This window comes from Lissotriton helveticus, chromosome 10 (genome assembly GCF_964261635.1).
Source record: "Lissotriton helveticus chromosome 10, aLisHel1.1, whole genome shotgun sequence".
Taxonomy (NCBI): Eukaryota; Metazoa; Chordata; class Amphibia; order Caudata; family Salamandridae; genus Lissotriton; species Lissotriton helveticus.
This window is the reverse complement of record NC_136071.1, coordinates 251529267-251545924: the sequence shown is the minus strand read 5'-3', so window position 1 is coordinate 251545924 and position 16658 is coordinate 251529267. Positions and strand designations below refer to the sequence as shown.

Genomic DNA, 16658 nt, shown 5'->3' with positions numbered 1-16658 from the left:
AACATAACACTTAAAGCAAATGACCGGCAGCCTAAATTCACATTGGTGAGCATGGCCAGAGAATGACTAGGCAAGTAAATGAGTGTCATCAAAAATCACTTTTGTATAATTCTCTTTAGTTATTCCATATAATTTAACATGAATACGAAAGACTGTCAAATACATGGACTTTATTTTACCTCTTTTTCTTTATGATATCGTAGTTCAAGTAATTTGGAGTCTGGTATAAAGAGCTTCTCTACAAATGTTGATGGCAATTTGGTATTGATCTGTTCCACAATCTGAGGATAAAAATAACAAAATAATTTTCTTCTCAAAAGAAATGGAATTTATGGTCTGTGGGAGTATAGAGACCAACATAAAAGCAGGCGAACGCGATGACTATTGAATTAAAAAAAAATATATGGATGAAACAACATTTACAGTTTCTGCAAATCACACAAAAATAAAATGTACATTCAAGTACAGTCATGTGCAACTTAAATGCAGAATATAGACATACCAAGGTAAGTAAGTGCAAGACTGAGATGATATAATCTGTTCCACAGGTTTGGCAACTCTCCAACTGATCCAACCCATAGGTGATTACCATTTCACAGCGTATGGACATACTTGGGTCTAAACTGCCAAGCAAAACGCCAACACACTCGTTAGCTGCTGTAAGTACAATCTCAGAAAAAAATACTTGGTTTGCTGTTGTCACACATCGCATCACTCTGTAAAGAACCTGTTGAGAAAAAATACATTTAATGTTCCACAGCCATGAATGATTGCACAAAGTACTTTAATAGTAACTATTTACATTAAAATATTAGACTCCATCTATAACAATCTATTCCCCTCTGATGTCAAGCATAGTGCCCGTTTAAATGACCACAAAGCAACTGCATCCAAACATGCATGCTAAAAAATGCACAGAAATAACGTTTACTTTAGACCAACAACCAAGAAAGCTCCTCTATTTCAAGACACAAATAGAACCTTACGTCAGTTACATAAGCTTCAGTAATGGGAGGTCCTCTGATGGGACTGAAACGCTCCCCAATGCTCCTTACAACTGTACTGAACACTCGAAGAAGAGCTGCAAGCTTTGGTAATGACACTGATGGCGGAGGAATATCTTCATCAACTGATTCTCCAGAAGCAACATGACTGAGGTCCTGCAGAAAATAAATCCAAAGTGGTTGAGTTACAATGATGCAATTAAAAAATAATAGCTATTGCAAAGTCATAGTATTTGCGAAATCAAGCAAGAAACAAGACATGCATTATTTGACATTGTGTGGATGGCTTTAAATGAGATGAACATACATGAAAATAGTTTTCTATTTTTTCTTTTTTTTACCTCTGCATAGGCCTCCATGTCTTCAAGGAACTGCCCCAGTAGTGTAGTGGAGAAAGTAAGATCTGCTACCCAAAAAGGCTCCAAACTCTGCAACCATCCTGCATGCAACACAAACACATAGAAAATAAAGCAGAGTTTAATTTCAATCTGTTGTGGCAGTTTCGAAGTGTGGCCCAGCACAAAGATGTTTTTAGGCACTGTGACTAGAATTCAGTTTTTTTCTTAAAGAAGCAGTTGCTGGAAATTCTATCTCTCCTAGTAAAAATCAGATATGTACCTTCTTAGAGAGGCTCAAACACCAAACTTCTCAATCAAGTAAACAGAGTAAAATAACTTCTGAAACATATGGTTGCCATTACCACTCCCTGCTTCGCCTCCACAAAGCATCCTCACTGCAACAACCCTTAAAGCTTGCAGAGTTTTGTTTAGCGAAAAAAGTCAAGTAAGTAACTTTTACTCCATTTTTGCACAGTGACAGCAGCAAACATACTGCTTCCTAGGCCTGAACCATCTGTTAGCTTTCAGCATAGACCTCCCTGCTGCTAGTCAAGCCTTCACTTAAGTAGCTGGACACACATTTCTAAACAGTGTTTTATGCACCCAGCTAAGAGCTCAGCTTATCAGTTTTATGATAGCAGCAACAGTCCGAAATCCAAAGAAATCTTAAATGTTTTGAAAGTTTCTTATATTATGTTCTTAACGTGTAGCTAAGTATAGGCCTTCAATATGTAAAGTATCCATGATAGTACAAGTCTTACCAGACACTTGCTGTGTAAGAGATGCCTTCTGAGTGTGGTCAATGTGCCATCCAACCAGGATATCAACTGTGTCCTTGAAAACGAGAATGAACAAGAAATTAAAACAATCAATTCTAAATAAATTCCTCAAAACAATGTACCCTGATTACATCAGAGACACTTACCCTGAAATTTGTGCTGAAAATATGTGGGTAGCAGCGGGACACTAGCAAGATGCACTTTACACATTTACAAAGTAATTCAGGTGTATCAACATTTTCCAGAATAGACTGCAGGCTGGTCATTACAAGCTAAAAAACAAAAATAATTGAAACCAAATTAGACATTTTCGTTCTAGTAAACGTTTGACTATCAGCGCAGAAACAAATTGTTATTTTTTGGTAAAGCAACAGTAATTTGTAACAATTATTTATAGGCAAACGTACATATTTGTTTTTAGGTTTCCATTTATTTTAGTAAAACAGAACTAGGCAGAAATAAACAAGCTATTTCCCTTCTGTAACGCTCGTTCTGGTGGATACTCAATCTACCCACAGATTCCTCAATGCAGTCCCCGTTCTGTGGAGTGGTCTCCTTTTACCATCTAAAAAGATCCTAAATTAGAGATCTGCACGCAAGAATCTCCAAATGTCTATGCTCTGAATTGGAGGGCACTGAGGCAGGCAAGAAACGTCACTGATGTTCCAGGGTGGCCCTTACCTGTAGCTCGCCTCTGTCACTTCTGGGCGGAACGAAGCAAGTGGAGGGCTGCACAGTACCACCTAGAAGTGTTCAGAGGCATGTAGTGAAAACGTCCGGATCCAGTCTGGCCCTGGGGAATATTCTAAAGTTGAGGAATCTGTGGTTAGAGTATCTACCAGAAGAAAACAAGTTACTTACCTGTAACTTTGGTTCTCCAGTATTGGAAACGTTCATAGATTCCCATGCTTGTATCATTCCCTGTCGTCAGAATGGGAGTCCCTGGTATACATAAAATAGCAATAGTAACCATCACCAAAACAGAACCTAGGCCCATTTTTGTTTTGCAACCTATCCACCTCTTTTTGTAAAAGGGACCCAAAAAAAATAATGAACACCAATCAGATTAGCCTCACCCCATAGAACCCTCCTGAGAGTAGCTCATAACCTCAGGTTTTCGTAGTCATTGTGTAACCATACCACTGAAGAAGCTAGAGGCTGAGCTTTCCCGGGGAGGAGGGTAGGTCGCATGGGAATCTATGAAAGTTTCCAATACTGGAGAACCAAATTTACAGGTAAGTAACTTGTTTTCTTACTCCAGTATTGGAACTTTTATAAATTTCCATGCTTGTATCAGAGTAGCTAGCAGTTATCAGCAAATAGCTGGAACTGCGAGGCAACCAGTGGAATTGCTGGAGGCGGACTGGTGAACTGAAGACTGTATCCATTGCAAACAATATTCAGCACCCACTTGTCTTGAGTAATGTTTCTCCACTCTGCCAGGTAATGTTGGAGGCTTCCCCCCACCGGAGCGGGTAACAGATGAGGGGGAAGAAGCACCTCAGGGCAAAGACCCAGCCGGGACTTTGGTTGCGGATGAAGACTGCTGACCACCACGGCCCCTCTGGCGCTTTTGGAACGGGCGCCGCTGGAACTGTTGCTGCTGCTGCTGTTGTTGCTGCCCAGCCTGTCGACCTTGCCCTCTACCCTGCGCCCCGTACCGTCTCTGGAACGAGCGGAAGGTCTTCTTCTGTTCCTTCAGCTTTTCCAACCAGACAGCCGTCAAGGTCTAAGCCTCCGCCTTCATGCGGGGCATCTCCTCGTCCGCATGTTTTCCAAAAAAGGGTCTCGCCAGAGAAGGGTAGATTGGGAACCCTCTGCTGTGCCTCGGGCTTCAAGGACGTCAGACGCAGCCAGGCGTGGCGCCTCAGGTTGACCCCATGACAGTATCCGTGGGCTGCCAGGAGGGAGGAATACGCAGCAGAGCCGATCACCTGGTTGGAGACTGTAAGAACTGGGACCGCCAGTTCTCCGGGGGGTAGCATGGCTCGAGCAGGAAGGCAGCCAGGGGCTTACGTGTAAAAGCAGCCACCTAACACACACATCCAATGAAACACAGTGGCGCAATAATGCAGACCACACCAGTAGTTGTATTTGAAAAATCAAGATCTTTTATATAGGCTTTCAATTAGAGCAATGCATTGGTAATTTCATTAGCTCTACAGGTGAGCATTTCATTAAACAGTTGCAGTAGACTTTTCATTAAAATAATAACCAGCTCATCTAAGCAGTGAAACATTAAATAACCCCGCCTGTCGCATCAAAATCCTCGGCAGGCAAAGGGGGTACATTCATAACCTGGAGGATCCTACAAGAAGCGACTATAGCACTGCATTAAAGTAACAAATTAAACCTCTCATAGACGCTTTCTAACTTGCGCTTCATAGAAAGTAATAAAACATTTCAGCAAGTACTTTTCAGTATAACAGAGAACTCCAAAGAACACAGCCTGTAGTAACCTTCCGCAAGCTTCTCTTCTTGTGAATACAGATCGGTTTGCGACCCAGATCAGATCATCAGAATACTATGGAAGTCCACCTCTGCAAGAAAATTCAGTACAGTGAAGTGACTCTCCCTCTCATTAACAGGCTTGTAAATATGGTGCGCTATGAATAATTCAGGCTTGTAAATATGCAGGCAAAACGATATAATGGGGAAAGTGCCTCACCCTCCAGCTTCCAAATATTCGAGGCACATTCAGAAGGGGGCCAACAGGGCTCAGTCACAGTTAACCCCGGGGGAGGGGCGACCTCGGGCCTCACTCGGCCTACCGCCCTCCTCCCAAGGGGGTTACCTCTCTTCTTCGGCCCTCTGGGGCCCTTGCGGAGATGCTGCTGCAGGCGAGAGGGGCTTCATCCCTCCCAGAGCCTCACTTGCCCCAGCGCGGTGCAGGTACTGCGTTAAGGCACCAGCGCCGGGGGCGAGGCAGGTCGAGCACTCTGGGCTCGAGGCTCACTGTGGTGTTCAGGCGCGGGGCACAGCGGAGGGGGCTCCTCAGATCCTCCGCTGCCCTCCACGGCGTGCTGGTGCTTCTCCGGGTGCCGGGCCTCGGGAGAAGGGGCTGGTTCCGGGCAGCCAATGGCTGTGCGGCTTGGGCGGGGGCGCGGCCGATGACGCGGCGGCGCTCCCGCTCATGTGACAGGGGACAGGCAGGCTTCGGGCCCAGTGCGACCTGAGGAACTGGATGTGGCGGCCCTCTCCTGGCACCGGGGGCCGCCGAGGGGGAGAATGACGGCGCTGAACACAGCGTGGGAGGAGGCGGCCAGGTACAGGCCGAAAACGCCTCAGACGCGTCGCGTGGGCGGCGTTTATGCCGCAAGGACAAGGGGGGAGTCTCCTCAGGCGGCCAGGTACAGCGCTTGGCGGCGCTTCTCAGCGATAGGCGCCGGCAGGGCAGGGAGGCAATTTCGACGATCCCTGACAGGGCAGGCAGCCTCAAGTACAGCGCTGACCAGGAGGAGCAGGATAGGCGCCTCCCACACAGTTTAGCAGGGACTGCAGGCAGGATGGGGGTCAAAAATAGTTCACTCAAGAGGAGACAAGGGGGCAAGGTGGGCCCACGGCAGGCAGGGGGTGCGCAGGGCAGCCCAGTCCAGTACCTGGTCGATCACCCAGCAGTCTCTGGTCACAGGAAAGCGGTCTTCTTGGCGCTTGGATGGTTCTGCGCCCTTAGTTGCTTGTTTCTTGAAGTGGAAGAGGGGGGGGGTGATGAGTTGAAGGCTTGAAGAGTTTCTCCTCAGTCACTGCAGATGGGCCCTGGGGTTCCCTACCACTGGGCCAGATCAGGGGGCTAGCTTTGGACACCTCACCCAGCTTAAGAGGCAGCACCTAGATCCTGTCACTCCCAGTAGCATAGGTTCCTCACTAGGCCCTCCCGCCTAAAACTCCTGCGTGGGTTCCCCAGGTCAGTGATGCCGCAACGGACTAGAAAAAGTTCCTTCCCTTGCTTATATATGCCCAGGTCAGGTGACCACTCTCTCAGGCGGGAAAAGTCAGGTCCGCCTTCCTTCTGGAAGGATCCAGGGGCTTCCCCACTCTAACTATGGACAGGGGCTGGGTGGCTGGCATTGCAACATTGTATGGGGCTCCAGCCTGCTCCTGGCAACTAGGGTGCTACACTAAAAAGACCACGCTGCAGTAGCAGGGGCCAGTGGCTGCCATGTTGAAAGTAGAGAGCACCTGCACCCTAACATGGATTAGCCATGAAAGAGGTGCCCAAAGACCTAAGGGCCCACAAAAAGTAGGTGGAAAAAATGAGACAAGGGCAAAAAATCACAGGGAAAGACCACCCTAGGGCTGACAGGTCTAACAGAGACCATGGGTCCTTCATTCATGATCTCTTGGAAATCCTCCCTGTTATCCCGAGGAAGGAGTTCCATGAACCGTGTGAGGGACTCCCATGGGGACCGATCATAACGTCCCAACAAGGCTGAGGCACTAGCGGCCTTCATAGCCGTGGCGGCCGTCCCGCAGACCTTCCTGCCCGCCTAATCCATCCAGCGGCTCTCCTTGTCAGGAGGCACTGTCGATGACTGGGTGGTGGCGTGTTGTTTCCTCGCCGCCGTCACAATCACTGAGTCCGGCGCAGGGTCCAAACGCGGAAACGCCGGGTCCGAGTCGGGGGGCCCGATACTTCTTTAGCAGCCTTGAGGGCGCCGACTTCGTAACCGCAGGGGTGAGAAAGCGCTCCATGGCTGATACCACCAGCCCAGGCACCAACGGCAACAAGGGGCGAGACAACTGTTTCTTGTGCAGGGTCTCGAAGATGACGGAAGTCAAGGGCGTGGGCACCGTGAGTGTGATGCCCAGCTTAGCCGCTCATCGCAGCAACACCTCCTGGAAGGAGACAATGTCGTCGATCGGGGACACCCTCGTCCGAGGGGAGTCCGTCAGGGTCGGCGAGTAGTCCCTGGCACTGGACAAATCCCTGTGGCGGGATCTAGACCTGTCCCTCCTACGGCGCCGTCTGGACCTCGTAGACGAGCGACGGCGACTCCTGGACCTATCTCTCCGTCTTAAGCAAGACCTCGACCTCCGCAGCCTCGGACGTTCCGCGGGCCGGAAAGGAGGGCGCTGTGGAGGCCGAACCGGGAGCCTAGGTTGCGGAGGCCCCGTAGGCGGCGTCGGCAAACGAGGTAGCGAGGCTAACCTTGGCGGAGCCGGTGGAGGAGGGGCGGTGAGGAGGAACCGGAGGTGGTGGAGGAGTAGGAGGTTGTGGAGGAGGAGTCGGGGTACGCGGAGGAGGATCCACGGGCAAAGGAGGAGGTGTAGGCAACCTCGGTTTGGAGGGTGAGTAAACTTGAGAGCCCGGAGACTGTCCCACTCTCCTTTTCTTCTTCTGACCAGAGGGGGGCGATCTGGAGGCCCTACCCCTCGTAGACGAGTGACGACGTCGCTGAAGTCGAGGAATCCGTTCTGGTCCTAGAACGTCTATGCTTCCTCCTCTACGCTGAGCGTCCTTTCGACGTCGACGAGCGTCCTTTCGACGTCGACGAGCGTCCTTTCGACGTCGACGAGCGTCCTTTCGACGTCGACGAGCGTCCTTTCGACGTCGACGAGCGTCCTTTCGACGTCGACGAGCGTCCTTTCGACGTCGACGAGCGTCCTTTCGACGTCGACGAGCGTCCTTTCGACGTCGACGAGCGTCCTTTCGACGTCGACGAGCGTCCTTTTGACGTCGACGAGCGTCTCCTTGACGTCGACGAGCGTCTCCTTGACGTCGACGAGCGTCTCCTTGACGTCGACGAGCGTCTCCTTGACGTCGACGAGCGTCTCCTTGACGTCGACGAGCGTCTCCTTGACGTCGACGAGCGTCGTCTCGACATCGAAGAGCGCCTACTCGGCGTCGATGGCAGTCGCTTCGATGTCGACGGTCGGTGCCTCGACGTCGATCGTCTCCTCGACGACGGCGATCTCCTCGGCATAGACGACCTCCGTCTCGACGCTGATCTTCGCCTCGACGTCACTGACTTACGTGTCGACGTCGACGGTGACTGGCAGTGTCGCCTCGATGGCGAGCGCCGGCGTTTTGACCCGTCCCGACGTCTATGATGGCTCGACGACGAATCAGTCCTCGACACAACGTCAGTCCCCTCGACGTCGACGGCGCTTTGACCCAAAGCCCTGGGGAGACGGGGAACAGACTGTGGTCATTCCTTTTGTCGCCGACGTCGAGGCTATCGACGTCGACGGAGACCGTGGCGTTTTCTGGCCTTTTCCTTCCTGGGGAGCCACCCAGAGGCCGGCGCACGGGCAGAGGAAGGAGCCCCTTCATGCCCAGACCCACCTTGTCTTTGCTGCCTTCTCAGCTCCAAGCCTTGGAGCCTGGTCTTCTCCCTGTCCTTCAGGGTCCTTTTAGGGAACTGGAGGCAGATATCACACTCCTCAGGAACATGAGAAGAAGGCAGACACAGGATGCACACCCTGTGAGGATCTGATTTTGCCTTTTTCCTGGAGCACTCAGGACATTTATCAAATAAGGCAGGCATATTTGATAAAAGAGCAGCCAAAACACCAGAAAAACTCCAGCAAAGATTAGAAAAGGCAAAAACACGTCGAGTGAACACACTAACACTTTAAAAGTGCACAATTTATAGAAAAAAAAAAAAAAAGGAGAGCTCAATGCCCCAGGGTCCTGCTAGCAGGAGCCGGAAAAAAGAACTGAAAGTGGAGGGAGTTGCTGTGCATTCTGGGATACCAGGAGAGTTCCGGAAAGTTTCCTTAAAGGCACGGTATCCCTTTTTAAGCCACATAATGGCAGCCTAAGGGGGCTTGTCTGTCCTGTCCTTCCTCTCTATCATTCCAAGGATTTGGTGAAAGGGGGGGGGGGGGGGGGGGGGGGGGGGGGGAGTGTTTTCCATGGTGAAACCTGGAAGACAGGCTTAAATGTGATTTTGGTGGTATATCCTTTGCATTTCTAGTTGAAGTACTGGACAGTGTAGCCTTGCATGTATAGGCTGCATTATCTGTCTTTAATTCTCTCTTAAGTGTCTATGCAGTACTGCAAAGACGACAACTTGAGAGATTATTTTTGATTGCTCCGGGGTCCCCGCACATGAGCGGGACTATTCACTAGATTATGACTATACACAGAGATCCTCTACTACAGAAATTGCTCTGCCCAGCATGTCTGTTGAGTCGAGACCAAAACGAATGGCAAAACCCTCTGATACCGCTTGGGAGAGGATGGCCCGGGCCTCCTCCGGGACCTGTTGCAGCACTTGTGCAACCGTTTCCCATATGGAGTGGGAATAACAGCCTGGTAAGCAGTCGGTGTTCACCAACAGCAATGCAAGGCTGGTGGAAGAAAACATTTCTTACCCAAACTATCCAGCCTCTCTTGGATTTTCTGTTTGGGGGAGCGGAAGGGAATTCCCCATGGGAGGTAGAGGCTTGGAACACTAAGTTCTATGGGGTATGTGGCTGGTGAGGTACTTTGGGTCGCCTGGAGCAGGGCAATGGTGGCGGGCAATTATCCTATTCACAAGAGCACCTGCGCAGGGTTTGGACCAGGTACTCAGTAGGACATCTGTAAGGCCCTCATTAAAGTGTAGCAAGGGTTCCAAAGAGAAGACATCTGACTGCAAGACCTCCGTCACGATATTAGTCTTGACTGCCAAAGGTAAGGAATCTGCGGCTAGATGTCTATTAGATATGCAGAGTCCAGAAGAAGGCCTCTAAAAAGAAGAAGCTGTTGTGAAGGAGTAAAGTGGCTTTGCCTCGTTGATTAGAGAACCCTAAAGAGTCTGAAGGATCACAGTCATCTGGAAGTGACCTACATTGGACTGTGGCAGTCTCACCATAAACAGCCATTCGTAGAGTTAGAAGAAAACTGTAATCCCCAACCTCTGAAGATGTTCAGTGGCCACCACAATCACTTTTTGTCTGTGGGAATGCAGGAGAGCACTCATCTTGCAGTGCCAAGTCATACAGACTTGGGACAGCGGAAGCATTTTTAAGTTGTCACTCAATATAATAGCATTCAAGAGGAGAAGGTATACAACAAGACGGACTTCTCTGGTACAAGGAAACAGGGTCCTAACTTCTTGTATCAAAATAGAGAGCTGCTCCTCTGAAAGTCGCTCTGATATTGGAGGTAGCAGTGATGGGCCAGAAAGGTAGGGAATAGACCTGCTGGAAAACCCATTTTTCAGATGCGATTGGCTGTCACCCTGCACGAAAACGTCTGACCATGCCTCCTACAGGGTGGTTGTCCACTGCTAAAGGCAAACTAAAGTGGCTTGGAGGACGGTGTCACGGGGATGGGGGGTGCTGAGTGGCACAAAGTCCCTGCTTATAAAACTGTCGAGCAGGGGTGGAAAGGGACAAAGAATGCACTTTGGCTCTGATTTGTTTAAAGCGGTTGAGGGCAGAATGAGCCTTTTTGCTAAAGAGGCGGGATCGTTCAAAAGGTTGCAGAGATGCCTGCATGTCCCTAGAAAAGGCAGTGGATCACTTCCTTGCATGGCAACTAGCACCTTACTAGTGCACACTGCACGCCCCAGTCAGTAGTATCCAGGCGAGACATAATGACATTCTGCTGCATCTTTACCAACCTGAAAGGTTTGAATGAAAGAAGCCAGAAACTTCATTGGGAGCACCAGCAAGATCTCGATGATCATATCCCAGAGGACAAGCGTTTAATGGCCTTAGAGGCAAGCTGGCATGGGGGAACATCTGCTTCCTTAAAGCCTCAATCCATTTTGTCCCCGTCTGGAGTGGTCGATGAGAATGCATTAGGGATGACTTAGCTGATGGAAGCTTGGACCACCAAATTCCTCTGAAACCGAGGGATAAGCTAGAATGTCCGGTTCGCCGGGTTCAGTCTATGCCACCTGGCTATCTGCTTGTTCACAGGTGAGCAAGAGCAGGGCATCACCCAAGTGCCTGTAAGGGTGTCAGTTGGAGCTTCATTAAAAACAGATACAAGGGCACAGATAAGACCGGCCCAGGGCACAACATCTTAGTAAGAACACTTGTCTTGACTTCACCTGAAGGCAGCTCTAGGTCTAAAACCTCACTTGTGCGCCTAATTATTACAGCACATGATGTGCTTTCCTCTGTTGAGGGCCAACAGGGGTTAAATCAATGCTGTGTTAATGCATAATCATCATACCGTGAGGGTAAATCATCATCATAATTATCAGGATGATCAGCATCTGTGCCAAAAAGATGATGATGCCTATGAGGAAGGCCTTGTGGAAGAAGAAGTGTCTGAATTAGAACATGAGGGGACCAAGTGCATATGAGTGGATTTAAAGTGTAACCTTGTTTAGGGTCAAAACTGACTCGATGTGAGGTCGGACACAAGAGTCGGCAGGGGCTCGATCTCTGGCATAGGCAACATTTGCACCAGGATCAGTGGAGAAGGGATTGATGCAGATCTGGGAGCCAGAGTTGAAGTCGGGACGAGACAATGGCTCTAAAGATGCAGAGGACAAATCCGCTGGGGGATCGGTAGCAAGAACAGTTGGGTCCTCAACACCCTACTGGCTTCTCTTTGGGCAGAGAGTGGCTGGATTGAGTCCCACTTCAACTTCTTACGCTGCTTCTTAGATTTGGACTTTCCAGAAAACTTCAACTGTAAAGAGGACCTGTTACGGGAGCTGTCTCAAGAGCAGGAATGACTCAGCACCCTTGCCTTGGAGCAGGAGAAAGACTTATGTGAGGTCCAGGGCTTCTTTCGCCGTTCAGTCTCAGATCGTTCAGTCTCCTTCGCTTCACAGTCTCAGATCGTCTTCGGGTTTATAAGGGCGCATTCTTCACAGGATTGATTCGGGGTACTACCCTGTGCCCAAATACCCAGATGCACATCTGTCGCTGACAGTTTCCAACAGTCATTGAACCCTGCAGTCTTCGGTGGGGATATCATTCCCTTGCACACTGGAAAAAGTATTTTGGAGGGAATTAGTCAACCAAAGAAAAGGGCTGGAGCTCCAGATCTGCATACATAGGCACAGAAAGGAAGGAACATCTAGGCACAGTGGTGGCGCTTATGTGTGGCACACAGGAGCATTGCTGTGAACACTTCTAGATCCAGTTTGGTGAGTGGGGAATATTCTGAAGGTGGGGAATCTGCAGTAAGAAGTATCCATTAAAATATATTTTTACTAACACGTCTTCTCTCACAGCATTTGTGTTCTTTGGCTTTACATGAAGCACCTTATTTTAACAACAGAGCTACATAATGAAGTTTTGCTGTATACAAACACTACATGCATGATGTCAAGCTATAGAAAAAAGCATAATCTACACTTCTAAATAAAGGTATTACATAACACACAGAACATGCACTGATCCAGTTATTTTCCTATGCCCCTCATGGCAGATTTGTCAAGTACCATGTACCCAAATAGTTCTTATGCAAACATGTAAAATGCCAAGAAAAACAGACATTAAGTGAAAAGGTTCAACCACTTATGATGAAAATTGGCCAGGTGGCTTGGCGTGGAAAACCAAGCGTTACTCCATAAAATCGAAGTACAGATCAATCTGTTTGCTTACAGAACACTTCTAAGTCAATACATTTTGCAGTTTGGACAGCCTCTATGGGAGAGAAGTACAAGGCTCTACACTGGGAGCATTCTGTGTTCTACAGAGGCAATGAGTCACAGTTGTTTGATTATTGGGGGTACAACCAACTCAGTTAACAGAGGATGGAGAAACTGTTATTCTAATCAGTTGGTGGCAAAACTGTATAGATTGGAAATCCACATATTATAGGAAATTAAGGTTCAAATATTAAACGTTACCTGCATGACAGATGAAAATGCTTTCTTTTCTCCCACAGTCTCCAGTGCCTTGTAGGTGGCACATAAAAGAAGAAGTTTAGTTTCATCTTTAGTGGATGAGCTAAGCTTACTAAAAATCCATTTAAAGATCTTCTCAGCTTCATAGCTTAGCGAAGCACAAAGCAGGCCAAGACAGAATGCTCCTTCCTGTCGCAACTCCTGAAGCAATTTGCTACTGTATTAATAAAGAAAATGTATATGAAACATTACTTTAAAAAAATCCAAAATATTCTAACCTTTCAAAAACAATATTACATCAAACGAAATTACTTTTGCCCAAGCCTTTTATTTTCCATACATAGAATGCACAAACTTTTAAATGTAGATGGACGATAAAGCACTGCTGAAAATGTTAAGCATTCAGATTATAAAGTAGTGCATGCGCAAGGATGAGCAAAAAAATGAAGCATGGAGTCCCCCAGCCTCTTCAAACCTTTACAAAATTACTAGGTGATTGCACTACACAGCTGGATGAACTCAAAGCTCGAACTCTGGTACTAGAAAATACTGATCATGAGTTCCCCACACTAACAGTGTGAGATTCTTATTACTGTGTCCCGTCTTACAATAAGCACTTACACTACAGGCGGACTGGTGAATTAAGAGACTCTAAAGGGAATACTAACAAGCACAAGTTGCTTTGGGGAAAAGTGGCACATTTGCAAAAATGTTTGCCACTAGCTCATGTTATTCATACATTGAGTTACAAACGTGTTGGAATACACGTTGCAGGGAATTTGCTGGCTGATGAAGCTACAAAAGTAGCAATCCAGACAGCTGTGGTAGCTGGAATTGCTCATTCCCATACAAGAGTGGATGGAGACAACATTGTAACTGTTGCAGCTTCATGAAGTGTCACTCTATTACCGAAAAATATCCAACAAAATACTCCTACCAAGTGAGCAAAACAGACGGTTTTGCTCGTATTCCCAAAGTGGGGATCAAGTGATTCCAAATTCAGACCGCAGACCAGAACTGATCATAGCTACTCAATCCCAGTCTGTGGAGCATCGTCATCACTGTTTTTATGCTGTCTCTGCACTTGTGAAAGGAACTCGCCTTTACTAGCCAGTTGTTTAGGTAGGGGTATATGTGTATTCTCTTTCTACTTAGATGCACCTCTGTGGCCGCTAAGCACTTTGTGAATACCCTGTGTGCGGATGTTATTCCGCATGGTAGCTCCCTGAATGTGAAAAGAAACACACGGAGAGAAGACCAGGTCTAGGGTGGTGTGGTGTCCAGGATGGTGAAAGTGGATCACGCGGGAAAACGTGTGAGCAAAGGATTGAGTGTGCCTCGTCTATTACTAAAAAATAGAAACGTCTTGTGTCTAGTTCATTTCAATGTGAAGCTAGGCGTTTTTTTAAGTCTATGGTTGCTATGTAATCCATCTGCTAGAGTAGTGGGATAAGTAAAAGTTTCTAATCTGTAACTCCAGTTCTCTCGTCAGGGTATTTCCAGTATAAGCCATAAGCACTTGAATAGTCCTGCCCACTTGGGGGACCCCAGAGCACTTCCTTAGATACATCTTCTTAAGAAGATATTTTTTACATTTCTTAAGGATGGCCTGCAAAGACACTTAAGAGATAGACCGACAATAATGCAGCCTAAATACAAAGGCTACACTAGCCGCATCTTCATCTTGAAGTGTAAAAAAAAAAAAAAAAAAAAAAAAAAAAAAGGAGGCCAGTATACTATATTTTGTGCAATTTTGTAGTGTTTAAAACACACAAGAATCCCCTTCACAAAACTCCTTTTTTCATAAGAGATAAAAGGACAGGACAGAATAGCCTCATAGGCTGCCATTATATGTCTTAAAAATAGAAGCTGTGCCTTTAAGAATCCAGAGACCACCAGTATCACATCATGCACAGCTAGTGGCAGTTACTTCAGTTCTTTTTTTCAGCTCCTGCCACCAGGACCCTAGAGAATTGATCTTGACCAATGTTGTCTTTTTCTTCAAAATTCACTTCTGAATATAATAAAGAGCTACTTAAAAAATGCCATCTCTTTTTGATAAGTGTCCAGACTGTGGTAGAAAGAAGGCCAAGACCGATTCACAGTGTGTGTATACTATGCTTGCCTGCTACTCATGTTCCAGACTCCAGTCTCATCTGTAAAGCTTTCTCTGAGCACACACTGCGTGACATAGAGAAGATGATATATGACACAGACAAGATGATATATCTAAGGAGTCTCCACACGTGGGCGGGACTATTGAAGTGCTTATTACTATACATGGAAATCCCCTAAAAGAAAATCTCTTGTAGCGTCTCATTTTTAATTACTTTATCTTTTAAAGCAATTCTCTCACTTCCAGAGAGTTCTTTTTTTCTTGGTATGGGCCGATTTCTTTGGGCCTAATTTTGTGAGCGTGTTACTAGTTCTATGGAATAGTCATGTTGGGTGATGTTTAGCCTAAAAAGGGCCTGATACACCTCATGGGTAACACTACTAATGCCTAAAGAAAAGCCACACACTTCAATCAGGACATGTGTGATCACACATAATCCAAGTGCCAACTGTGACAGGAGCTGGATAAAGAAGCATTGACACCTTCTAGAACTCCTAGGATTAGAGAAAACCATTGTTTTCCTTCAATGAAGAAACTTAAGCGAATCACTGATCAGGGCAGAGCACACTAGGAAGAAACAAATAACACCTTGGTAGACTCACAGCGGTGACTGCCATTACAGATGCAGAGATTGCTTTGTGTTTCAAATTGCATGAGATACCAAAGAAATTATCAATGGAATAAGAAATCAATAAAAATGTTTAAGTATTTGCGAAGGCAAAATATCATAGGCACGTGCCAAAAGACCTATATAGGTAGGACTGCTTACCAGAATCAGAAAAGCAATGGACAATAATCATGCACAAATTGGATCATTATAACATCCTGCTTTGGTCACTCATTTTAAAGAACTGGGCGACTTTGCAACTGAATTCAGATTGAAAGTCCATGCAAAATTATATAAAGACCAAAGAGATAGCAACAGACAGTTCTAGAATCACATTACATACAAACGCTTCATACTGTTAATCAGGGTCTTAATGTAGAAGAAGAAATGTTCAATCTGATTTGCTTTTGATATATCCATGTGTACTTCTTTATGAATGTGCAACTTTATCCATGGATATCTCTTTTGTGAATGTTCGAGCTTACCAGACCACAAACCAATAGTTTCTTCTTGCAATGCATTAGACTGGTTTGGCAGAGGTTTACACTCTGTGATATTTCTCATCCATTAAAAAGTTGTGAACACACAAGACCTTGTGTGTTTCAAGCCTCTGTATAAATGATAATGTATTCTATACATGGTTTGTCTTGGAAAAATGTAATGAACTAAGTATTTAACATGACACATTATAATCCTGAAGCAGAGATGGGTTACTCTGATTAACAACCAGAATCACCTTTTGCAAAAGATTGGCAATGCACAGCAGATAAATTCTCCCAGGGTGCAACGATTCACTTCCTACTATATCCGATTTATTAACTGAATAGATGACCAGTGTGGGTCAGGATGGTCTTTTTGCTTTTATATTTGTGTCATTTTGGTTGGTCCACCTTGTCCCGTGTTGATTTTGTTGGGAGTCCTTCAGGGCTCTCGCAGTACGAGGACTGGCGGTCCTTCTTGGGAACGGCCCGATGGCCGTCAAACGTGGCATTGTCCGCACTGGAATTCCCATTCTCTTCCCATCCTTTCACTCTGCTCTGCGTGGACTGGGGTGGCCAGCAGGATC

The 16658-nt window shown here is 46.8% G+C and overlaps 1 protein-coding gene across 1 annotated transcript in view; it reads right to left on the bottom strand.

Moving 5' to 3' along the window:
* Nucleotides 1-16658, bottom strand: part of SMG1 (SMG1 nonsense mediated mRNA decay associated PI3K related kinase) — a 1634890-nt gene that overhangs the window by 1360322 nt on the left and 257910 nt on the right. The window contains exons 6-12 of the mRNA XM_078665250.1: nucleotides 12873-13086; nucleotides 2268-2393; nucleotides 2104-2176; nucleotides 1346-1443; nucleotides 987-1160; nucleotides 503-727; nucleotides 180-281 (exon numbers count right to left, since the gene is read on the bottom strand). Coding sequence (XP_078521376.1) covers nucleotides 180-281; nucleotides 503-727; nucleotides 987-1160; nucleotides 1346-1443; nucleotides 2104-2176; nucleotides 2268-2393; nucleotides 12873-13086 — 1012 coding nt within the window. The remainder of the gene's footprint in view (nucleotides 1-179; nucleotides 282-502; nucleotides 728-986; nucleotides 1161-1345; nucleotides 1444-2103; nucleotides 2177-2267; nucleotides 2394-12872; nucleotides 13087-16658) is intronic.